Below are 26,833 nucleotides of genomic sequence, written 5' to 3'. Positions count from 1 at the left end.
GAGAGTCATGGCATTCTTCAGTGCAGGATTCTGATTGCACCAATAGTTTTCAGATTTGCATTGTTAATGGTTGTAACTTGCCTGTGGGGAGCATAGGGAACCTCAGACAATTGACATGCAAAAGAATTTGACTGAACCTGCTCTAAAAAAAGGCATTCCACTTCACACAAGTATTTTTATATGTTTTTATGAAGATGATTGTCCTAAAATCAGAACTAATATTGCACAATGATAATATTTTCCCTAAGTACGTACTGATGTGAAGATTTTACGCATTTATAAAAGCTTCTCAGGACAACTGGATACAAAGTAAACTTTTTTTTCTCTTGCATCAATGTTTAGCCACTAGAACAAACATTTCTTATATGAAATCAGAGAGAAATGGTGGCAAAAGAGAAAAAGAAAAACACATGCTAGAATGAGGAGACCTGGGTTATATTCTCAACTTTGACATTAGCTATGTGACCTTCAATTATGACACAGTCTGCCTGAAGCCCTAGTTTCTTTATAACATGAGGGTTTATGGAAAATGACTCAAGGTTGCTTCTAGGTCAAAGACAGTCTGTGACTTTATTATCAAAACAAAGTCTGTTACCTGCATAGCACCGTAGCTACAGTAGATATGTAATACACACAAGACATATATCCCCAATGCCAAGAGCTGACCAGCAGGCAAGATATAACTGATGAAACAATTTTATTACAATGTAAGGCAATGAGGGAGTAAGAATTAAAAAAGATAAATTCAGAGAAAAGAGAGCTCAGTTGTAACCTGGAGACGGTAAGCTGAGCTTGAGCTGAATTTGAAGAATGGGTGAAGTTGGAGAGGTGGAGGGGAAGTGGATAGGGGTCCCAGTTAGGAGGAGTAATTGGCCTGTGGAGGATGGGGCTGGACTGGTGTGTAAAATCATAGAGATGTTAAGGAGGTTTGTCAAGGTAGCAGCACTTGGAATATCTAACTAAGGAGTTTCGACTTTTGTCTTGTAAATGGTAGGAGCGAGGCTGACACTTCCTCAGTGCTAACACTTCCACAAATAGGTGGGGGTATTTTAAGCAATTTAGGGCAGCAGTCGGGAAGGATGGACTAAAGATGTTTCTGGCTGGTAGCAGAGAAACTAGGTAGAATTACAGTGGAAATGGAGTGGGTGTAATAGATGCAAGACATATTGTGAAGAGAGAGTTCATGTGACTCAGTGGTGGGTGGGAATCATGTCCGAGTGGGCCAACTGGTTTGGGAGAGCTGAATTCCTCTGCTTGTATTCAGACATTCAGTGGGTAGAACATGGGATACTTACCCAGAAATATTCTCTCAGGCTGCTGAAGCCCTGGGACTAAAAACAGAGCTACCCACAAATCTTAACAGAAACGACAGCTGGAACTGCAACATGCATGTTTTTCGTTTATCAAGATCAGGCATATATTGAGAGAAGTAGGTATCAAGGCCTAAAATTAGCACATGCTTTTGTGTCTTCAGAACCAAAATTTTGCCTGATGGAAAACAATGACACATCCTTCCTGTTTTTCTTGCCTCCTGGAGCAACTTCAAAAATCTCCTTCCTCCATCCTTCCTCATCTGATATTTAGCATTTATACCTTTAGACTACATATAACATCAGCCATATAAAATGCTGGGTATGTGGATACACATACGTAAATAGAATTTTGCTGAATTATTAAAAATGTGTTAATTACAATGTTTCAAAGTTTTTAAAGCATATACCCTCTGACTTGAGTATTGCAGTTTTAGGAATTTATCCTACAGATGCACTTGTACATGCGTGAACTGTAGAACTGTTTGCAGTAGTAAATACTGGAAACCACCTAAATGTTCACCCCAGGGGACTGGTTAAATAGCACATCCACATAATGGAATACCGATGCAGTCACTTGAAAGCATTAGAGATGCAAAGCTTCGTGGACTGATACAGAATAACTACCAGGATGGATTAAGTGAAAAAGCAGGTATGAAAAAAAGTGTATACTTCTCATTTGTGTAAAAAAATACTTATTTGTGCTTTCATATGCACATACCATATTTAGAAAGTTTTGCAGATGGAGGTACAAATACTTTTCAAATTGTAAATAAAGGTATCAAGGGAGAACTTATTACGAAACTTATTGTGCAACATGGCTCTTTTATTTATATATCTGTTTGCCCTCTAGACATAAGTATGCTCTTTAAGGATGACGATGAAATCCAGTTCAAAACCTGGCTATAGTAAGTGATTAACTATAAATGAATTTATGACTTTACAAAAATCACATTCACCGTACTTGGTGTTTATAACCTTGATGTCCCACTTAAACTAAAAACAAAAAATTGCTTTACAAATGTTATTTTATAAATGTGGCTTGTATTTTTCTCCTAAATAAGCTTGAAATTGGGCATCATTAATCAGGTTCTCAGCTTCATCTTGGATTTCAGCAAGTTTTGGAATGCACATATAAAATGAACGTATTTAATGAAGCCTTTCTCATTGTGCAGAATAATGGATGCTTGCCATTTTTTCTCCCTTTCCCATTAACAAGATATTTATTTTAAATAATTCTCTGAAAATAGTTAATTTATTAGCAAGGTCACTTTTGCTACTCTAGAAATGAAAACTAGATGTCAATGTACAGGAGATTATTTCCTACATTCTTTTTTTTTAAACAATCATACTTAGGTCTAATCATTTTCTCTCAAGCCATGTTGCATTAGGGAAACAATTTTATGGTAAAAAAGAACAACTTGTAGATTTTGACAACAAAAGACATACGTCAAAGGAAGACTTCCATAGGTAGAGACTTCCCACAATCGTTCCAAGAACAAAGAGGCACTCACACAAACTCTTGCAAGAGATCCTTTCAAAATGAGGTTGTTCTTTTACGAAACAAAGGTATTTCTAACTTCTTCTCTTTGAAGGAGGTGCTTTTTATGATACAAATTATAGAGTTAGATTAAATTACTGCTGAAAGCCCTTGGACTACGTTGGCAAAGAGAATAAGGATGACAGAATAGATTTCAACTGACCATTAACGAAACAGGCAACTGGCAGATTTACTTACTGGATTTTGTTTCTGTGATTTTAAAAAAGTAACAATCTCTAGCAAAAGAACATTATTTAAGGAGATGACAGATCTCTACAGGGGAAAGAAGAGCATGTCGTATTAAATTTCGAAGGACACAGGGAACTAAGAGAGACAAGCTAAATAGTTAAAATCAGTTTTGAAGCAATGTAAAATGTTTTGATTTGGTAAAACATTTTAGTGCTCAAATGTGCAGAACTTCATTGGTTTGCTATTAATTTTATTTAATAAACTAAATTGCCCAGGAGCTAAAGCACATGATCAGAATTATGTGTTTTAAAAATTTTAATCATGAATGTAAAATTAGGGGAAAGAAGACACTTATATAGTTATAGCTAACTCCCGAAAAGAAAGAAGAATTGCATTTTATTCTAATAATTTTTTGAAAAACTATGTAAATTCTTTTTTGTAAGTCAAGTCATATTGACGATACATAAATGTAGTTTGAAGAAATTTTTTTTTTTTTTTAAACAGGTTCTCACTCTGTTGCCCAGGCTGGAGTGCAGTGGTGCCATCACAGCTCACAGTAGCTTTGACCTCTGAGGCTCAGGTGATCCTCACACCTCAGCCTCTTGAGTAGCTAGGACCACGGGCAGCACCACTATGCTGGGCTAATTTTTGTACTTTTTGTAGAGACGGGTTTCACCATGTTGCCCAGGCTGGTCTCAAAAGGGCTCAAGTGAGCCACCTGTCTCAGCCTCTCAAAGTGCTGGGATTACAAGTGTGAGCCACCACTCTCAGGCTGCAGAAACTTTTCACTAGATCTCAAAGTCAGAAGAAATAACTGAGTTCAAATCCTGATTTAGCTACTTTCTAGCTGTGTGATGTTTGGCCGAATTATTCACCCTTACAGTGCCTCAGTTTTCTCATCTGTAAAATAGGTCTAAGGATTCCTTCATAGGATTATGAGGATTTAATGAGAAAAATGGATGGGAAGGCCTAAAAGAGGGACTGGTATATAATAAGGGCTTTAGAATTGGTAACATTTTTTTTTCTTTGGGACAGGATCTCATTCTGTCGTCCCAGCTGGAGTGCAGTGGCATGAGTTTGGCTAACTAACTGCGGTCTACCTTCCGGGCTCGAGTGATCCTCCGACTTCAGCTTCCTGAGTAGCTGGGACTACAGGCACCCACTACCACACCTGGGTAAATTTTTATATCCTTTATAAAGACAGGGTTTTGCCATGTTGCCCCAGCTGGTCTCAAACTCCGGAGCTGAAGTGATCCACACACCTTGGCCTCTCAAAGTGCTGGGATTGCAGGTGTGAGCCTGGCTTGGTAGCAATTTCTGTTACTTACTACCATTATTATTAATCCTACAGCATAGAAAGCAATCTCTTAGTTTCTTTAGCTTGAGTTTTCATATGTAGTTTTAAAAATGAGATATTGTTGAACTGTAGAGGGCTTCTCCTCCTAAATTGTTTCCCATAGGTTAAATATTAAGTATTCTCTACTTCTCTGTAGCACTCCACTTTAAAGATACTCTTATCTTTTGTGAATGATTAGATCCTTGTCTCTTAATTCATATACAAGGATGACTATTTATATACTAGTTAACTTGAAAAGGCTAGACAAAAATTCTCTTTCAATAAAGTTAGAAAACAAGAAAGGAATGTTCAACTTGTCACTCTAAGTTGTAAATTGATGACGTCTGAATCTTTTGCAAGATTATTAGAAATCTAGATATTGGGAAAAATTTGTCCATTTTACACATCCACACAGGCAGTTCTCAAGGTACAAAGAGTGGTTTGCAGCAGATATTTTTGGACTCTTATCACATACAGTCATCCATGAAATAAAAATGGAAAGCTAGGAGGACTCATTTGGTCAAAAAATTCAGTATGGTTTCTGCAGGTGACTGCCTAATTTCTTTTTTGTGTGTGCCCTATATTAAAAAAAAAAAAGACATGTCCAAAGGTAAACAGTAGAAACAATCTTTAAGCCATTCTATATTTAATTTTATTCTGTATTGTTGATTGGTTGTTGAGAAAACACAAATATCAGAGTTTATTATCAGAGTGATCTAGGAAAGAAGGTTAAAAAAAAAAGGATTTTCCAAATAATTATAATAGAATACTTTTGTACAAAGAAGGATTTTCCAAATAATTGTAACAGAATAGTTTTGTACACCTTATAATCTGTACTTTGGTACTGTTGTAAATGAATTGTACCAGCATTTGAATTTAAAGTATTTTATTGGGTTGTTCCTACTGCCATCACCAACATTCTATGTGTATTAAATTAGTATTAAAACTTTATAATATACATGGAAGTAATTGGAAACCCTCTAAAGACTATGAATCAGTGAGGCAAACATTTAGGAACTGTCTATATAGATTTAAAAATTATGAACCTCAGCCTGTTTCCAGTATAAAAATTAACTAAAACTGGCTGGGCACGGTGGCTCATGCCTGTAATCCTAGCACTTTGGGAGGCAGAGGCGAGTGGATAACTTGAGGTCAGGAGTTTGAGACCAGTCTGGCTAACTGGCGAAACCCCGTCTCTACTAAAAATACAAAGATTAGCCAGTCATCATGGTGCATGCCTGTAATCCCAGCTACTTAGGGGACTGAGGCAGGAGAATCACTTGAACCTAGGAGGTGGAGGTTGCAGTGAGCCAAGATCACACCACTGCACTCCAGCCTGGGTGATGGAGACTCTTTCTCAAATAAAACAAAAACCAAAAACTAAAAACGAACCTCAGCCTATTTCCAGTATAACAATTAACTAAAATCCTTTAACTAAAACCTTTTGTTACATCAGAAATACATAAAGTTTTCATGTCTGCTCTACTAGCAAAATGCATTGAGCACCTGTTTGTCAAAGCTGCCAGGATTAGAATCTACCAGGAAGTGTCAGCATTTTCCTAATGTAATGATGAGTTGATGGGTGCAGCAAACCAACATGGCACATGTATACCTATGTATCATACCTATGTATCAAGCCTGCACGTTGTGCACATGTACCCTAGAACTTAAAGTATAATTAGAAAAAGAAAAAAAAAAATCTTAACTGCTCTTCAAAGACAGCAAATACTCTACCCCTATCAATACTCTCAATTCTAAGAATTGTACTTACCAGAAAGGTTTGGGAAGGGACTCACTCACAGAAACCTTGATAAGATCCAAAGGATTTCACTTTTATTCCCTGCATTTTAAGTAATCACTTTCATAAACATCCCTCTCTACCTGCCACAAGCTAGAAAGCCACATTTTGGCAATTTTTGATATTAAACTTTCTGGTGGATACCAGAGGGAGAAGGACCAGCCTGGAGATGGATTCACACCTTGGCCTAGGGCCATACTGGTCAGAGGTGCAAATCTGTTCCATCCCTGCCCTGCTGGCCACTAGGAGGGTCCTGAATAGGAATGGCTTGGGAATTCCAGAGGCTTTCCTAGAAAGAAGACTTGAGTCTGGATCTCAGAAAACATTCTCTTCACCTCTCCAGGATTGTGTTTTGGGGATTCTGACTTAGTCTGGGAAAGGTTTTATTTTATAAACACAGTCCAGAGAGTTAACAGAGGCCCCCAATGACACTAGTGGTGGGTCATCGGTGAAGTGGGAAGATTAAAACTACTGCTTAAATGGCAAACGCTGCTTCACATTGAACATGAGGAGACCTGAAGTCATGTGTGGGTTTCCACCAGCACCAACCAGACTCACACAAGTTTGTGACTGGGATACATTCTGTATCTATGGGAATTCATAAAATTATCTAGTTATAAAATTAGGGTCAGTGATTATGATTTTAGTGGAACTCAGAGGCACTGAAGGTAAACTAGGCCATCTTCAGAGCCTGTAGGAAGGCTGGCCATGTATCATACTTAGGCTCAGTGCTGCATCTGTAATCTGGTGACCTTATGTGCTATTTCTGGCATATGCTGAAATATTCCAGAAGGGCTGAAATATTGTATCATTTATGGAAATATACATGGATTCCTATGAGTGAGTGTATAAGGAAGGGAATGGAAAATTATGCTGTTAGTTAATCCCATAAAATATTTAATTGTTCTTCAAGAAACATTTACAGAGTACAACTAAGACAATATTCAGGGAGTTATAAAAAAATCTGAAGACAGTCTCAACAAACCAAGCAAAGTAAGATTCCTGAATCTGTGAAGCTCACATTTCTTTGCTGAGACAGGCACATAAACAATAACTACAGCTACCTTCTGTTGTACACTTTACACATATCTATATTATGGGAGTTATATATCTTTACTAAATCTAATCCTCAAAATAGCCCAATGAGCTGAGTGCTATTACTATCCTCATTTATAGACAAGGAAAGGGGAACAGAGGGTTAAGAACTTGTTCAAAAAGTTACAGGAAGGGTAAGTGGCAGGGTCATAATTCAAACTCATGCTGTCTGGCTCAAGAATCCAAGCTATTTATCACTACAGCTCCTTCAGTTAAAATATAAGGCAGCATGACTATAATTGATCTCTTAAAAGCATAACAGAAAAGGTAGTACATGAATTGAATTTTGCAAATGAATAAGACCATGACAGAAGGGCATTAGGGAAAAGATTCCAAGGAGACACAGCAGGAAGGAAAAGCTGTGGGGCATGGTCAAGGAAAGCTGAGTGGACTGACGACACGACTACAGTGTAAGGTACAGAAGGGAGACAGATTAGAAAGGCAGGCTATAACCAGACTGTGGAGACCCTCAGTGCCAGGCTAAGGAAGGTGGTCCTTGGCTTTTAAAAATGCAGTGAGAGGCACAACGAGAAAGCTTTTGCTCAGAGAAATGATAGAATTACACCTGCAGAGATTCAGAAGAATATAATGAAGTGCAATAGGCAAAGCGAGAGTCAAGAGATTTATAGTTGGGTCCACTCCCTTCCCCCTGCCCTGAGAGACAGGTAGGACCTCATGATGTAAAGAAGACATCGAGTCCTCTGGGGCAGCAGATAGTTTTATCTTCCAGGCCAACTTTGACCAACTGGTAGAGGCTTCTGAAGGACGTTTGAAAGGTTCTTAGGCTGCGTCCAGGCTCAGGTAACAAGGTTTGAACCATCTGGCATGTCTGCCATGGGTACAGAGAAGGTCCTGCTGGCACATGTGTTATCTCTGCTCTGGATGACAGCTACGCCACTAACAACACTTCAGTTCTGCTCTCAAATTCTACCTTCTATGAACACCACTTGTGGTGGCCCTTGAGTTTGTGCACACTACTATTCAGAAAGATCACTCCATATTTACTGAATTCTACTTTACCCTGTTCAGTGCTTAGAGCACTGCACATATTCATCACGTGTTTCACAGAAGTGGAACCTGTTTAAATGATCCAGTTATGAGAATCCTGAAGACTGGAAAAACAAACGAGACAAGATGCACCATGTAGGAACGCTCACCTTTTTCGCTCCTTGTTCTTCTTCTACGCCATCTCCTATAACAACATACACCACTTTTCTTCCAAACCTTTGAATTATTCTCTCAAAACAGCTTTCTTTTCCTAGTGAACAAAAATAAATGATAGAACATGTGAAGTTTGGGTAACCTAATGTGACAGGGCTTGAACTTTTTGTATAAAATGCTTTCTTCATGCTCTGATTCGAATGCCCCACTTGTGCCTCTAAGAGGAATGCTTTTATGCCACTTGGGTTGTATGTGCCACAGCACAATAAATTACAAAGTAAATTAATTAGCAGTGTGGTGTCCTGTCCTTTGGAAATTGATAGTTAAATACTCTCTTCCCAAGGACTCATTTATTAAAAAATGGAATCTAGTCAATCACAGCATTGCAACTGGGGTAGTGGGGGAAAGTACTGTTTTGCAGTGGGACTTCTTTTTCCCCTTATATATAAGCTGAACTCAAACATAGGCAATTCTGGCAACATATTTTAACTTGATTTAAAAAAGTTTTTTTTTTCCATATGTCAAACTTTGAAAATATCTGATCCAAAGACTATTGAGAATGATAAAAAATAACTGGACTTGTTTCTGTTCTAGCAAGAAAACACAAACATTGGAATTAGCTTATTCCTTCATTTTCGGGTTGAATTAAAGACCCTGAAAGCCTGATGTAGTCTTGTAACACTCCTTCTCAAACAAATGTCAGATAATTTGGGGTAGTGCAGCAAGATGGTACCTGCCTTACCCAGGCATCTAATGTTCAATGAAGCACTTTCCTGGAGGAAAACTGGAATAAAGGTAATGGAATACCCTTATCTGTCTATTATCTTTCCCATGTCATGACTTAGTTTGGGCTCCTGTGGTGGCTACACTGTCAGCACATTCCCACAGTTAATGCAAGCATTGTTTCTTCTCAGAGAAGAAACTGGTGTTCCAAGTCTTGGACTGCCAATAGGGTCATTTTAATGGACAATGGGACAGTTTATAGTTTTCAAATGTGAATGGCTGAGCGAAGCCTGCACCTCTTTCAAATAAGGATCAGATATACACATGAACAAATTGCTTGTTTGCTTAAACAAATGTCTGCTTTATATTTGTATTTTGCACTAAAATCTCTAGTTTGCATCTGACACAATGAAATAGAGCTAGCCTTATTCAAAGGATGCAATTTAAATGCCTCTTTAGTTGTCCACTAAACTGTGAAATATTAAATCACTTTAAGAAGCAAATACGAAGTGTAGTTTTCACTGCAAAAATATACAACCAAAAAACTTCGATGTCATGAAACTTTTTTCCCTCCTTACGGGGAAACGCTTATGTGTTTTTGCAAAGTTTCCCTCTTGTGGAAAAAGGAAAGTACATTCAATGTAATTTAAAGGTGAAGTTGTGGTAGACAAAAAAATCCTTGCCCATATACTATCTGCTATTTGGTTTTGTCAATTTGGGGTCATGTAGAAATTTTTCACAATAGAGGTTAACTTTAGTTTTATATGAAGTATTCATTTTGATGAGTCCATTTTGTCTGAAAGGTCATCATAGCTCTGCCAACTGAGATACCAGTCATCTCCTCCTATGACTTTAGCATTTTGCCTACAATAAAAATTACTGGGGCCAGGCACAGTGGTTCACACCTGTAATCCCAGCACTTTGGAAGGCCAAGGCAGATCACCTGAGGTCAGGAGTTTGAGACCAGCCTGGCTAACATGGAGAAACCCTGTCTCTACTAAAAATACAAAAATTAGCTGGGCATGGTGGTGTGTGCCTGTAATCCCAGCTACTTGGGGAGGCTGAGGCAGGAGAATCACTTGAATCCAGGAGGCACAGGCTGAGATCATGCCACTGCACTCCAGCCTAGGTGACAGAACAAGACTCCATGTCAAAAGAAAAAAAAAAATTGCTGGGTTTTCTGCATTGATTCCCCACATATATCTTATTTGATGGTGAAATCCTACTTCTACCACCACATATTTTTTATTCTGTATGGAAAAAGAATTAAAGCTTAATATTTTAAACAAAATGCCCATTAAAAAAACAACGCTTACTGGATTGTAATTTCCTATTATATTATCATTTTCAAATTATTTGGGATTAAACTTCAATGCACATGCTACGTAATACACTACTCCTGCTTTCTTTCTGAGAACCTAAGCTCTACCCGCTTCTGTACTATGGGCTGCTTCGGCATTTGTTCCAACTTTCATGTGCTGGTAAACCTTTTCCACAATCCCTGATTACAACACTATATAATTATAATTCCTCTTAATTGATATAGATGAAAATAGAATTAACATGTGACTTAAACTGTTCGCTATTTTTATGGAACATGAAAGCACATAAAAGTTCTGATTATAATGGGCTACTAGGAATTTCACTCTATTTGATATATTTCTTGCTTTTTGATATTTTCCAACAATTTGTTCTTGGTCCTTCTTGGGAAGCATCAGTCATTCTCAAACTCCAGATATGTATTTCTAACTTGAAAGGTTAGCCTGGATGAATCCCATCAGCACCTTGCTGAGTGTGTCTTTCTGCCACTGATTGAAGACCCCATTGGGTCTCTTCCAACTCAACACTGATAAAAATCAAACCTGATTTTCCCATCAGTTAATTGTGCCACTATTGACCCAGGTGCCTAAAAGAAATCTTGTGTTAGCCTTCTTCAAAATAAATGGTCATTCATTCAGCCATTCATTCAACAAATTCATGTCTACTTTTATTGAGTACCTACTGTGTGCTGGGTGTTACAGCTACTATGATGAGCAAGAGAGACAAACCTAGTCCTCCAGATTATTACAGTATGATGGGGAAGTCATAGTATGAACAAATAATTATAAAAGTAATTTTTTAGTAATCATTTAGTAAATGCTTTGAAGGAGAAGCACAGGAAGTGTAAAAGTGCAGGCAAATGGAAGTTAGGCCTACAGGGATTCCATTTTTGCCCCTTTTTATTATATGGAGTTGAGCAGCCAAAGACAGCCTTCTTGCCACCTGCTAGAATGCTCATACCCCTTCCCCTGGACTAAAATAACATTCATCTCCTTAGGGTGATATACAAGGCCATTCATGCCTAGACCCAAGTATACCTTTTCAGCTTTGGCTTCTAATGAGCACTGCACACTAGCTACCCAGGGCCACTCACAAATCCCTCAGCAGGGAACATATTTTAATTTCTCTGTCCATTTGCATTGTTCTCACTAGCCCATCTACCTGTTGAACTCTTACTTGCTCTTCTATACCCAGCTCAAATGTCATTTCTTCCCTTTAGCTTTCACAGACACTTGGCCTCTGCCTCTTCCTGGGTGGCAGTGAATGCTTCCTCAGTCATGTGCACATTCAAGCACTTAGCAGTAGGACCCTGTAGGATACAGCAAGGAGTCTAGACCTTGGAATCAGAGAAACATGAGGCTTGAGCCTTGGGTTTGTGAGCTATTGACTGCAACAATTTACTTAAGTCTCTGGACTTTAGTTTCCTCATTTATAAAATGGAAAGATTATAAAGATTGACTTTAACTGTAAAATGCTTAGTACAGTTCAGGACATCTAGTAGACAACTAAAACATGCTCATTTGCATACTCTTGTATCATATTGGATTGTCATGTAACTGTCTGCTTCCCCTGAGAACAGGAGCCATGTCTTTTTTTATCCCTATGTTGATTCTGCCTTGATTTATATTCTAACTAAATTTCATAAGTCTTTTCCTCCCACCTATGTTTCTTTCATGCAAGAAGCTTTTAAATCTCCACAACAAAAATGGAAACTCAATTGATTGTACATATTGAATGAAAAACAAAACAAATATTTCTAGTAATAAAGAAGTCTGTTATTAGAGTTGTTTCATTTCTACTTTGTATAATTTTATCTTGCTGTTTGTTTTAGCTTAGAAAATCAGATATTTTTGTTAATGTTGCCTAAAAGAATAAAAATATGATAATAATCCAGAATCGATGCTGTTACTCTACCTAAAATGCCCTGGTCTTAACGTTAGCCAGTCAAGTACAATTTTATGACTTCAGCTACTGTATTATGCTTTATGTTTCTCTTACGTCTAAATCCAGTTTTGCAAATTGGTTAAATTATTCTTATATATATATTTTTACCTATGTAGCATTCTGGAAAAAAAGTTTCATTTATTGCCTTTCATTTTTATTATCCTGAAGGAAAAGAGCTGATTGTTATAAAGAAAAAAAAAGCAGCTCACCTATTTTAGTTGCACTGTAAATATTTTCTATTGGAAATACAATTCCTAATCCATACAGCAGGACTTTCGCCAATGCTGGGATGAGCTGAGTAGTTGTTACTAAAATATTCACACAGTTTGTCCTATGAGAACAAAAAGAAAAAAAAAGACTGTTGAAAAATAAATCTCCAAAATGAACAGGCACGAGCATTGCCCATTTCCTGGCAAAGACCCCGCAGAGAGCCTCACCGGGAGTGAATGAGCGAGAGTGCTTTCAGGGCCAGTGTCAACCAGGAGTCTGTCAGGGCTTCAATTTCGGCCCTCAACTGCAGCCAGGCTTCCCTCTTAGCTGGACCAAGCAGACCTGAGGATTTAAAAGCACATGATGAACTACTTCCTTACCAATGTATTTCTTCGACTTTACAAATAATGAACATTTAAAGAGTACTATGAATACCAGCCTCAAACTTTATAGTATACAAAGTATCTTTCACATAGTATGATTCATTTGACAAGTATTTATTTGGTTTGGTTATAGAAGTCATCTCTTCTTTTTGGGGAACCTACTCTCCGCATTCCTCTAACTGTAGTTTGGGCAGAGGTGACTCCACCTTCTGGCTCCCAGGGTAGGTGTACAGCATTCGCTTGGCCAGTGGAAGTCAGTCTTGGAACTTTTGCTGAATCTATTAGGAAATAATAGATTCCCTCCCCTCATGGATGTGCCAAACTACTGGTAGGGTATAAAGCTGGATCTACTGGTGGTCATTTTGCCACCTCTTGGGAGGGACTGACCCAGAAAGGCCTTTATCCAAAGGAAGGCACAGGCTTCCCCGACAGCATCGTTCAGCATCTGTATATAGCCATGCAGGAAACCAACCTCACCCCTAAACTTTTTATTATTAAGTCACTGTATTCCCTTTTCATGCTAAAGCCATTATGAACCAAAGTCAAAAGATTCAAACTAATCCAAGTATTCACCCGGTAGCAGGAGATTTACAACCCATCTTGTGATTTGGGCAGAGGTGGCTAATTCTTCGACGGATGCTAATCCTTCCTTGAAAGGACAACTGAATGTCAGAGAGGTCAAGAAACTCACCCCAGGTCACATCACTAGGTAACAGAGACAGGACTAGACTGGAATAGCCAGGGCAGCTGGCTCCAGTCCAATATTTCTGTCACTAAATCACAGCAGAATAATGGCCAGTGAGATGAAACTGCCCTAAAAAAAGCTATTATATTCAAAGCAGTGTGACACAAAAGTGTACAGTACTTTTGGAATTGTATCTGGACTGTCTTAAGCCACTGAGATACTGGTGGTAATCACTTGCCTCCAACATTATTTTTGTAGGTGTTGTAGATCTCTTTTACCCGTCTGTAGCGGAAGGCCAACTTTCTCATCCAGTCCACACCGCCCCGTACACCAGTTGCCAAACATAAATTAGCACTGGTTGCTGCAGCAGGAAAGCCATCTGTTCCAAAGTTATATGTGCTATTTAGACGCAAGAAAAGCCCAAAGTTAACCAAACAGAAAGTCCATCTTAATTAGGTAAGTAATTAAACTATAAAAGGGAGATGGTCACTTCACATTCAAGGATGCTCACCTTAGGTCCTGTCCGTTATCATCTGAAGAAACATCATCTATATGGACTTGGTCACATTCCTAAAATGCAATTAAAATGATACATGTCAATTTTTTAAGAGCACCTAATTTTTTTTTGTTTTGTTTTGGAAAAACCATACATGTTTTTTAAAGCACCTTAATTGGAGGGTTTTTCAACTATGTCAATCAGTAGGTGGCAGTCTTGTAAAATTGACATTTTTACCTACTTAGGATGCTCTCCTCTAAGAAAGAAGCAATGTTGTTAAGGACTACTGTTACTCAGCTTCAGAAAACACATTTTTGTGTTTAGAAAGGAAAGTGATTGAAAACAATTAGCATATGTATTCCATAAACCTCAGGTACCTTAAGCCATCATGCTGCTCAGAGCGGATTCAGTCAGTGCCTAAGCATAACTGAAACCAGACATTTTGGTAAATGTAACATGCTAGAAAAATTAAACCTGATGCTAACTGCCAATGAAATTATGACCTCTGATTGCTGTTGAGCCACACACCAACACAGCCCGAGGCCAGTGCGCCGAGGAGCCCAGACGAAAAAAAATCTGTTACTGGTTTCCATTTATTTGAGAGATGTGAGTTTTATCCTCTCTCTTTCTCTCTCTCTCTGTGTGCATGTGTGCGTGTGTGTGTGTGTGTGTGTACACATGTGCACGACAAAAACCATGGGAGACTTCAAAACCTAAATAAAAATAATCAAACCATGTGCTTTTTTACTGTTTAGTTTTCCATTTTTAGTGTTATTTTTAGCTGTTTTACTATTATTACATATTCATTGGATTTATGAGTTTATTATGGCATATTGTTATTTTAAACAGATCTTATTTTTAAATTCCAAACTGTGTAAACTACTTAGAATAGGAAGCCACGCTTACGGGCTAAAGCTCTATTGGGCCCAGTTAACGTTTCTGCACCTGTTTGCAGATATATCGGAGCACCCATATGTCTTAACCACCGTATCCCCAGATGAATTGTGGGAAGAACAGGCACTCAATAAACATTTGTTGAATGAATGAAGGCATATTAATTTGGAGGCAGACAAGGACTCTAGTCCAGAAACTTAACACCCCCACTTGGCTGCTTTCATATTTCAGTCAGGCTCCAAATACCCCAGAGGCCTTTATTGTACTTATTTCCATTAAAGTTTTAGTTTAAAAATATTATCAAAAGAAATTTCCAGGCACACATCCTGTATTTTAAAAGGTTCTTTTTGACTGAAGGTCTGGTCATGTTTCAGATAGAGTTAATTTTATAAAATCTAGCCCATCTCTTTAGCACTTAGATTCAACTTCATAACAAAGATGACACTTAGAAAGCACTATAATAATAGAAGGTATATTTTTATGTTGCTGGTCCCTTCTGAACAAACTCTTCTCTCCCCATGGATTTGTGAGGAAGGGAGGAGGAGATAGAAGTGGAAAGAAACTCAAACCAGCTGTTCCTTAACAGAATTAAAATCGTGACCCCCAACCTCTTCTCTAAAGCATCTATTTTCCAGGCAGCCCCCTCCCAGCACGCAGCAAGTTCCAAGGAGGAAAAGACGTTGACCTTGTGACCCTCCCCTGCTCTCCCGAGGTCCAGAACCTCAGATAAGAGAAGAGGAAAAGCAAGTCTAGGAGCCCTCACATGCTGACTGTGAATTTAACATTTTAAAAACAGGTCATTCTTGGAAAACGTGGTTGGGAACTTCTCATTTATTAATGTAATCTTATTTTAGAAGATGAATGATGATTGCTTGTGTTTTCGACAACGTACTAAATCATGAGTAGAAATTTCTGATATTTAACCAGGAATGTAATTTTTATGTTGTTGGTAAACTTCTTTAGAGCGTGTGGTTAGCGTTGGGGGTGGGGGGAGAGGGGAAGGCCATAGCGCCATGATGGAGAAATTTTCTGTCTTGGGAGAATGAACAAAAAGGAGGAGGAAGTTGAGGAACTGGTAGAAGAGGAAAATAGATGTTCAAAAGAATTTAATTCAAGGAATCAAAACTGACCTGGAATTCCCTGGTTACCTCCAAGGGTGGGAAGAGCTTTTTGAAAAAGCAGGGTGTTAAGATGCTTTCCTGAAGCTAATTTAGCTGTAAATCCTCATTACTAACAGAGAAGGCAGTTACCCTCTACCAACTGTTAATGACTCCATTGTTGCTATTGTTCTTCCACATCCTGTATTTGTTTTCTCCTGCCAGCTTCATTTAAACCGTTTTGTTCCCAGGCTGTGGACTTCATTTGAAGTATTGTTCAATCTCTAGCTTAGCTCTTAGTGTCAACACCTTCAAGCTTTTACCTGCAGATAGCAAATTCACTTCACAGTGACTTGATTAAAGCAAAGTTCGGTGTAGTGACAAGGAAATCCCCATTCTTCATCAGAATTTTTGTAGAATGATTTTAATTAAAAGAGATTTAAAAATCAAGAGTAATCTCTAAGTGGCCTCATCGGCACCTCCAGGAATGAAAAAAAAAAAATCATTAAAATGTCTATGTAAAATGTGTCTATGTAATTGTTGCTTATTTCACTTAATAGAAAAATACTATATTGTACAAACTTCAAATGCATAAAATACATACTGAAGGTTCATTATCTGTGTCTTTGTAGGAACTTACAAATAATGGCATAAAATGCCTTGGGAAGTATGTTTTTAAAAAATTGTTTTAAATCTTAAGGAGAAACTATAATATTACTTTCTTAATGCTTACTTATTAACAATTTTAATTCATAAAAGAATGAGGAATATTAAGATACTGCAATATTCCACAGCAGAACTGCACAGTGTGTTAACCTGTTTAAGTCCATCAGCTCTCAAATGAGAAACTGAAGACTCCTCCCATCAGATAGCCTGAAACTCAGCCTCTTCTGTGGGGAGAAACTTTCCTTCTCCCATTTCTCTGACGCCATCTATCTAGCTTTTTGTCTTCTTAAGAGCCAAATTTTAGGTTCTCATTTTTGTCTTCTGGACTAGGTTGTTTTTAGCTTCCAAATTTGTTTTAAACCCAGACAATGAGATAACTGAGGGAGGGTGCAGGGCCTGATTTCAGAGTCCATGGCTTAGGCCGAAGGGGCTCTGGGCACCATGAACCAACAGCAGCAACCTGGTTTAAAGCTCTCCTGGAAGAATCTACTGACAAAGACAAAAATGGAAGCTTAATATATTTCCAGGTGCCAAAATATATTCCTAAAACCCTAATTTGCAGTAGAGTACAGAACATACATAATTCTACGGAAAAATAAGTTTTTATTCCAAAAACAGACTAAACGTGCTGAAAATGTACTTTTGAAATACACGACCAAAATTATGTGATAGACTTTTAAGGTGATGAAATCATTACTGAATCCAAGTCTTGGGACAGCATTCACATTTCTAGGGGCCACTCCAGTTCAGCAGATTTTATGCGCTAATCTGTAGTGGAAGGGTCTGAGATGCCCAAGGGATCCCTGCTGTGTTTGGGGACCTGGCCTGGGACCTCAGAGAAGGCAGAGATAGTGATTTCAAGGACTCCTGAAAGATTTTGCACTCACAGTAAACTAATGGGTATCTTAGCTTAGAAAGGTGGTCATTCACGTAGGTGTCAAATTATTAAGAGGCAGCTGTGTTCCAGGTAGTGTTTCAGATGCTAATGATACAGTGCTTAATACAACAGATAAAAGTCCTTACTGCCTTGAAACTAACATTCTAGTTAGTCACAAACGAGAAAATATGTAAAACGTACATATGCTGGATAGTGGTAAGTGCTAAGGAAACAAAAAAGTAGGTGAGGGAGAAATGCAATGCCAAGTGGGTGTGGGGGAAACAGTTTTCCAGGCAAAGAAAAGAGCAAGTTCAAAGGCCCTGAGGCAGGAGAACACTGGTGTAAGGAGGTAGGAGGAAGGAGCCAGGAGAGGGCAGAGGAGGGGAAGAGTTCCCTGTGCCTGCAGATCCCAGCAAGGAGCAGGCTTTGCCAAGGAAGCAGTGGACAAGTTATCAGTCCTTGCCCTCAAGGCACTTACGTGGTTATGGGGGAAAGAGAGACGTTAACTAACTACACATGTGATAAGTTAATTAAAATCATGGTAAATCCTGCAGAACTTCCCTAAGATCCAAATGAACATCGTCCTGCATTCTATTTAGCCAGAGAGAGTTGCAAAGGTCTGAAGAATTAAAATTATATTTTGGTAGATCAGGAGGGACAGCCTGGTCCACCACTTGTCCTTGCGGCTTCTGTGATTGAAATAATCAAACCGATAAAATGGTGGCCTACTGGAGATGGTTCCTAACAACTGAACTATGGTGACAGGAACAAAACAGCTTTTTGGTCCCAGATTATCCATGCTGGACCTCTACCTTCAAATGGCAGTGGGGTGGGGTGGGATGGGGCGGGGAAGGTACAAAGGAACCCTGGGGGCTTAGTGACCAGGCCTCAGAGAGGTGAGGGGAAGCCTCTTGAAGACATGTTTCTTTCACCGCCAAGTCACAGATGTGAGAACTGATACGGGAGTTGGAAAGGGATCAAGACGTGGGAAAAGAGTAATTTTTTGTTAATGGCTTTCCCAAAGGGATGAAAAATTCAGCAATGTGTTTGCGTAAGGGCTCAGAAACAAGTCATCAGTAGAGGAATATATAATAAACATTTCTGTGTAGCCAATTTTCACACACAGGTAGTTAGTTAGCCATGAGTGGGGGCAGGAGAGGGCTCTCCCCCACCCACTAGGAATGTCGGGTGATGGTTTGGCAATTATCACATTGTCTCTCTAAAAGTGATAAATTGGCAGCCAGTGCCAGGGAGAGGCCATTTCCTGATGGTCCACACCTGTTGCACTAAGTGTTAACTGAATGCAGGCACCAGGGAGAGGCAATTTCCCCGGGCATGCACATTAAGCGACCTAATGGCAGAGTATGACCTTCTGGGGGCACTCCACTGGAAAAGGGAAGAAAGCCTCAGATAGACATGCGTGCAGCTTCCTAAGCACACTGCACAGGCTCACTTCCCAGGGGTAAGGGCGGCAACGTGCCTGCGGGCAGCCCACCCTAAGGGAAGATGCATGGGAACGGGGCAAGCATATAAAGTCCTAGGATCAAGGTTAAATCCTGCACTTGACCAAGATGCCTGCTTGGGTCTCTTCCAAGTGCAGTTTCCTTTTTTTCTTGTTCTAAAGCCTTTTTCAGAAAACTTCCACTCCTGCTCTGAAACTTGCCTCAGTCTCTCTTTCTGCCGCATGCCCCCCAGTTGAATTCTTTCTTCTGAGGAGGTAAGAATTGAGGTTGCTGCAGACCATAGGGATTCACTGCTGGTAACTTGGATACCTTCCACTGGTAACATATTTGGTGCCGTGTGACTCAGGTATTTGCCACTGGTAACATAGTCACATAGCACAGATAGATTATGTGGAAGAACTAGGGCCAGTGCAAGGCAAGGTTGCGATTATCCTCCACTAGAAAAATTTTACAATTAATTACCAAACTTGGGTATTGCTAACACATCCAGCCCGCTGTTCCCAGTCTGAGGTTGGTCTGTCTCTCTTCAGAAGTCCCAAGACACCAGAGATGCATCACCCCTTGATACCTGACTACCAAAGCACCACATCTTGGCACTTTGTATCCTTTGTAGAGGATATTCTTCCTTCCCCCACGGCAATAGCTTCTGCAGAAGGCATTGCTTACACTTATTATGGAGTTCCTGCAGAGGCAGGCACTCAGTTTCTCCCACTTACACAGACTCCTAGTTCTTAAGTTGAATTTATGGTGAAAATGCAATAGTATTTAATGTTACAACCCATTTTAAAGATACGAAAAATAAAGATTCAGAAAAGCTAAATAATGTGAGATAAATGCTGTGATGCTGATGTCTTTGACCCTCAACTCGCCGTTTCTTCCCAGGCTCCTCAATTTCACAGTGTAGACAACTGCTCCCTCTAGACACTGGTCACAACCTAGGTCCTTTGGGGCTTCTCAGTTGTTTTGAGTTTAGGGGATTCCAGCTCTGTCTGCCCCACTCTGACCTGTGCTCTGTGTCTGTGGTCATGGACCCCTCTTCCTGCCTGGAGCATGCATGTGGGTCCTTCATCCTACAGCACAAGCCCCAACCCTTCATGTCATCAGCAGGCCTTTAAATGACTGGCACTTCAGAGGAAAATGCTCCCGGAAGGAGAGCCACTGTGGTAATCGGGTCTCTGCCAGGCGTGGAGGGTAGAGAGAACAACTGTAGGTGGTGAAAGCATAGGTTTTAGCATATCACACTGCCACAGTGTGTCCTAAGTCGGAGAGCTGAGGACCAGGAAAACGGATTAGGCCACCGTCACGGCAGGGGAAGCTGAAAAGAGGGCAGATGGCACCGGTCAGAGGTGCGGTGGTGTGCCTGCAGTCACCAGCCTGCAAACCTCTGCTTTTCCGCAACAGGAACCTAAAAGCATCTTTCAGTAAATACCAAAATTGAAATTACCATGGTCTACCCTTGCCAGCCTTCCCCTTATATGACACCACCTGTGCTTCACAGAGGAGTAAAATAAATAAAATCAGCTTCAGTTACTGCTGGCCCTCAGCTCACAGTCATCTAACTACTCACGGAGCTGGATTATAAAATGCTCACACGGATGGCTGGGGAAACTGCCAACACATGAAGCCCTGATTCCCAGTTCTGGTGTAGGTGTAGGGAGTGGGCAGAAAGCCACACGGGGCGCGATCTCACAGCCGTGCGGTGAATGCACATTCGCTCTTGGAACTCTGGTTGCACTGTTATTCTGCCTTTTTAGTCCCTTCTGTCATTATTCTTGACGTCAAGACTCAAGCTGACCTTCTTCTCATCCATCATCATCTCTGGCCTTCTAGGGCTGGGCCACAGACATGTTCTTTTGGACCAATCCCCGGGAATAACTCAGATTTTGTACAGAGGCTCATATGCAAAATATTAAGTTATGGCAGAATTTTTCTGCAAATATTTATTCTGCTTTGATACTGTAGTGGTTGTACTTTCCCCCCAAGCCTTTCACTTGTACCATAATTATGTAAAAATACACCATACAATTCAAGCTAGTTTTGGAAAATTAATAAAGAGAATTAAGACAGTTACAATGAGCCTTATTATCTGTGCCAACAGAGTGACGTAATAGCTAGGACACTGATGCTGTATACTTCTGAACATGAAACTAGAAACATAAACTCAGAGTAAACCTGAAGTCCTTGAATAAACAGAGAAGGACGTCTCTAGGAAGACTGTGAGGCAGTTCGCATGTTATAAAAGGGAATAATATGAAAAAGTTACAATGTGTCTTTGGAGAAGCTGAGTTACACAAGTCCAAATCCTGCTGATCAAGGCTATAGTATGCTCCATGTTCCAAATTTACCATGAGAAAACTAACACCATACTGCCAACTAATTGTTTCAATACTTTCAATACTTCCCTTTACAAAACAAAAATGGAAGGATAAAAGTCAGCAGAGAACGAGCTGTTTTCATTGTGTCTTTACATCAATATGTCTGTTGAGACCAGCTGGAGCTGGCCAAGGCAGAGGAAGTGATCATTGGGTTCTGTGTCCCCTCTTATCCGTCATTAAGCAATTACATCCATGGCTCTGACTTCCCTATTGAGCAATTTAGATACTTGCTTGATACCTTTGACATCTATAGGTCACTAAAAAGAAGTATTCCTCTTATTTCTAAATGTGAAAATGTTTAATTATACATGAGACATGGGTAGTTCTAGTACTTTAGTGACGAACTCACACAAATCTTCTGAAAGCTAATTTTGTCAAGCCATTAGCAGCACTTGAAAAAGAATGCGTATCTGTCTGTGGACCTAGCCATACTACCATCTTTCTCACAGAAAACTAAATTACACAGATGGCCTTACAGGGTGACCAGTGTTTGAGTGACAAAGGTTTTAAGGGAATGGTCTCCATGGTGGTTTTTCGAAATAACTCCCAACTCTCCAGATATTTTCATAACTAATTTGAAAAATTAACTGAAATGGGACATCTTCTAAACTTCTCTATGATTTAGAAGTTCTGTGGAGGGAGAGGGGTAGTCAAGGAAGAAGCCAACTGATGGAACAGATTTGAAGAAACTGGCTTCTAACTAGCTGACAATTCGATTTGGTACATCAAGTCTAGGCTCTGTGGTGAAGACCTTCTGTCCATGAATTAGTAAATTTGCAGGAACCATGTTTTTACTTGCATGGTTTTTCTCTGTGAAGAGGAGACTGCCCAGCTGATGTGCTGTGTATTTATATTCACTGATGCAGAACAACGTGATTCCACTGTGCTTTCTAAGGGCGTGTCCAAGCCCTCACTGTGCTTTCAAATAGACCTCATGGAGAGCTCAAGCGCTGCTAGGCATTCTTCTGCCCAGCTTCACCAGCATCATGGGCTCTCTGGAAGCCCTTGACTCCTGGAGATAGGGAGGGCATGTGGTTTGCAGCCTCTCCACACTGGCAATCGCTGGCAGACCCTGTCATCTCTGTCTAGGGTACATATGGTGACCTCCTATTTCCCTGGCCTTCCCACCATGATGCTTCCTTGCAGAAAAAAAAGAAAAAAAAAATGGTGCAGATACCTGTGGCTAAGGCACGGGTGATTAAAAAACAAAAGGAGTTTTGAAATTGGCCCCATTCTGTTTGGCAGTTTTGGGAAGTGCAAGTCAAGGAATTAAGACACACCTGGACAAATGTATCTTTTAATTCCCACTCTAAACTATCTACTCAGAATACTATTGGTACCAACACATATTTTAATATTTAAATATCTATATGTGTTATGATAGGAATAGGATGACACAACTGTACAAGCCGATGGGAAAAGAAAACAATTTCAAATTTCAGAAACCAAAAAGAGGAATTTCAGCATCTATTTTCGAGAGGTGGCAATACGATGCAACTTGTGGATACACATATGGCATTTACAAACAAAAACAGTGTCGTAATATACTTAACGTTATAATATCCTTTAGAGATTATCTAAGTGAGAGAGATTTTACTAGAATTATGTTTATATTAGCTAGGAGACTTAAGTGCTTGTATTAGAAACACAAGATTTGAATTACAGACGTTTCAACAAAGGTAAGGTATTAGCTATTTTGATCTGATTCTATTTATACTAATATTCATAAAATATTTAGAGAACAAAGTCTTTACTGAAAGTTCCTGAAGATGGTATGTTAAGGTAAAAAATAAATTGAAGTGCTTAAGCTATGTGCTGGTATATGCATAAAATTATGGTAAATATTTGAGATCACTAAGTGAAGGCTTCCAGGACTCCCAAACTTATCAATAACTAGAAGAATGCATGAACACGTTTTTCAAAGTTTTGATATTTTCTTATAATATTAATCCCTTTTAAAATGTGCTAATTAAAAAAAATAAGACATCATTGTATCACTTTAGCATGTGGCTTACAGAATCCCAAAGGTATCACATGAAGATAGCTCCTTCTTAGTGAGTACAATGTTAATAAATACGATATGTCAGTTTCACTGTGCTTTCTCACCGTGAATGCCTTCTTTACCACATGATATTAAATATATTTGTCTTTATTCACACTCTCAACCTTAGGGTGAGGAAAAGAAAGTCTCACTTAATGAAAGCCAGAAAGAATTGAAAATAAACTTTTAAACAAAATGAGCTTATTTAAAACTGTTCAACGCTGAGTGTCTAAAGGTAATGGATTCATCTGTTAACTAATCCATCACCTTTGGTGACTCAGCGTTGGACAGTTTTCATACAAGGATAATGAAAAGATAATTATAGCATATATTACATTTGATCTAATGATATCAATACTTGTACTTTGCTTTGCTTTTTTAAAAGTATATGATAAATACCATCTCGTACAAGATCCACCTTTTATTAAGTTATGTTTTATGTGATAGTAAGAGGTATTTCAATGCATTCTATGTCCCTACCGCTGACATTGTACACAAAAGGTTATGCCCAAATGCACAGCTTTATTTATGGTTCGGTTAAGAGAACATAGAATTTTACAAATTTGTATCATAACCAGTGCAAACCTTCATATACCACACAGGGCAATGCATTAGTGTTTGCTGATAATGTCAAATTATATTGTACAATTTTATCATTAAAATATTACACATATTTAAAATGGTATATAACAAAGTATGAAAATAAAAGACTAAAGGCTGAATTAATGTGTAAACGTTATCATTCAGAACATTAAAAAAACTCAGCACACATCTAATATAAATATCATTTTTTTGGAACAGCAACTCAGAACTACTCAATGAGCCTTTGATTTACTGCTGAACTTATTTCTCAATTTTCAACGGGCTTGCTCATCATTTTTGCAAACATAATTTGTCACTGGCAACAGTCAGTGTTCTTTGTAACTCCTGTTTCCTTTCTTTTAGATCTATTATTCCTGCTGAGAGAATCTACTAAAGAAGAATTTTTCATAGTGACACCAACTCTAGGCTTGCTGTGAATAATCACAATGTCATAAAAATCATTCTTTTTATTGCAAACTTGCTGCCAGAAGCATGGAAAAATATTCAGACTGAGAGAACTTTCATCCTTTTCTGCAACGGCTTTCTTTTAACTTTCATGGCCATTTGCAGAAAGTGAATCGCATACCAATTTATTCACAAAGCATTTAACTAGAGCTTTCATTTGCACAAAAATATTTGTTTCGCTCATATAAAACAATGAACTATATGCTCTAATATTAAATAGGTCATACATTAAGGAAGTGTGTGTGGGTGTTTTTTTTTTTCTGGAGCAATTTCCTACTCCTTCTAAAATCATTTGCAACAAATATTAGTTCCTGTTTAATGCCATTACACGTCTATAGGTTCATCTTTATTTAACTGCAAACCATATGTCAATGCATTTTGTAAAGAAATATTTTCATGTAATTAAACTTTTTAAATGCCTTTTTCTTTTGCAGGGGTGAGGATGGGGTTGAAATTTTGAAAGTTTAAAAGAGACTAATTTATGAACTTCAGTTAATTTATACTGCTAGCTAATTTTCTAATAGTAAGAAACACTCAATTTTGCATAAAAGAACATATAGCTCAGAATATCATCAGGCCCAATCATATCCTTAGTTAATAAGTTAATAAAGATTTTTCCAAGCTGATTTTCTCTGCCATGTAATTATTACTGACTCCGGAAAGAAAAATATGCAGAACCGGACATAGGAACTTTTAAAAAAGCAGTTCCCTGTGAGCTGCAGGAAGGGTTCCATCATCACCTTCCTCACTGTCAGTCCCTGGTGGCGAGGAGAGGACCTTGGAGGGGCACTTTCCTACTCAAAAAATTCTCTCCTTTAAGTATCCGTGGGTCTGAAATTCCACCACACAAAATCATCCTTTCTGAATCTTCTTTTGTAAGACAAAGACTTCAGGTAAGAGTGAACTATTTAAGCTCCATTGCCTTGGTGTGAACTGCACTATGAGATAAATTTCTTCCAGCATGGGGAACCCTGGTGTGCCTGCCCCCAAATCATTGGGTGTTAAAAGGGGAAATGGAGTTGGCTGCCTGAAAGGAAAAAAAAAAAAGGGGGAAAGTTTTGTCTATACTCATATTTTCACTCCCTATAAAAATATCCATCTTCTCAAGAAGTATAATTTAGAGCTATACATAATCATGCTTTGGTTGTTTATATGTTAGTCAGGAAAATATTATGTATCATTAGAATAGCATGAGTATTATATGTGTTATATATTAAACTGTAGCAGTGTCACTAGAAAATTCATAGCCACATGTTCTCGATTCTTTCATTCATTTTCTCATGCATTCAACTAATAAGGACTGAACACCTATTTCTATTCCAGGCACCAAACACACAAAAATAAATGAGATGCAGATCTTGCCTTTATGGTTTTAAACATGGGGACTGGCTAGAGAGAAAGGGTACAGTGACTGTCACTATGATTTTCTGTCAGGGAAGGTACTAGATTCTTGTAAAGCCCTTCCTCTTCCAACCCACCCTGGGCAGCACGTTCAGATACATTTTTCTGAAAGTAGGATTTGCTCTTCTAGGCAATGCGGTCTCCAACAAAGAGCAAAAGCATCTAGGGGGAGGGGAGACAGGGAATATATTTTACTTCTGTTTCAGTCCATCTTTCTCAATAGATGTATTAGAAAAATTACACTGGAAACAATATATTTCTATGCAATTGAGCATTCAAGGGCCTCTATAATGAGCCCTAACCTTACCAATGTGCCCATCCGTCACGTTCTATCATGAACAGCCTGCCTCCCTGCACCAGACAATAGCTGTGTCTACTGCTTGCTGGAATGCCTTCTCTCTCCCTCAAGGCAACGCTCCTCCATTAAGTTTTTATTGGTTTCTTTCCCTTCTCCATCCCTGACATACTCTCTGCAACCCACAGTCTCAATAATAACTGCCATTATTGAACAGCCTACCAGCTGTCAGTCTTTGTGTCGTGTGTATTTCACGTTCTTTCCAATTCTCCTGAAAACTCTGCATTTGATGCATAAGCAAACAAAGACTTACACAGACAACTTCTGTGTACACTACCAGATAAGAAACTCTTTGAAGAAGAGACCATCTTTCACGTGTCTTTTTCTTCCTACTTATTTTCTAACGCTGGACCAAGCACATAGATATCATGGACTGAAACCTTCTAAGTTATCTGATTGACAGGATTTGATTATGAAAGAATTGATG

General features: G+C 38.9%; 1 protein-coding gene across 16 annotated transcripts in view; it reads right to left on the bottom strand.

Annotated features, from left to right (window-relative positions):
- The window catches only part of EYA1 (EYA transcriptional coactivator and phosphatase 1), a 329,028-nt gene that overhangs the window by 4,740 nt on the left and 297,455 nt on the right, over nucleotides 1-26,833 (bottom strand). For all 16 annotated transcript variants that reach the window (XR_009214881.1, XM_058444189.1, XM_058444185.1 and 13 more), the window contains 5 exons: nucleotides 14,206-14,264; nucleotides 13,933-14,093; nucleotides 12,854-12,968; nucleotides 12,626-12,747; nucleotides 8,426-8,526 (listed from right to left, as the gene is read on the bottom strand). Coding sequence is in view for 15 of the 16 variants with exons in the window: in XM_058444189.1 (XP_058300172.1) it covers nucleotides 8,426-8,526; nucleotides 12,626-12,747; nucleotides 12,854-12,968; nucleotides 13,933-14,093; nucleotides 14,206-14,264 (558 nt within the window). In the remaining variant the exon portion in view is untranslated. The remainder of the gene's footprint in view (nucleotides 1-8,425; nucleotides 8,527-12,625; nucleotides 12,748-12,853; nucleotides 12,969-13,932; nucleotides 14,094-14,205; nucleotides 14,265-26,833) is intronic.

Source organism: Hylobates moloch, unplaced genomic scaffold (genome assembly GCF_009828535.3).
Source record: "Hylobates moloch isolate HMO894 unplaced genomic scaffold, HMol_V3 SCAFFOLD_9, whole genome shotgun sequence".
Lineage (NCBI taxonomy): Eukaryota > Metazoa > Chordata > Mammalia > Primates > Hylobatidae > Hylobates > Hylobates moloch.
This window is presented reverse-complemented; position numbering and strand designations above follow the sequence as displayed.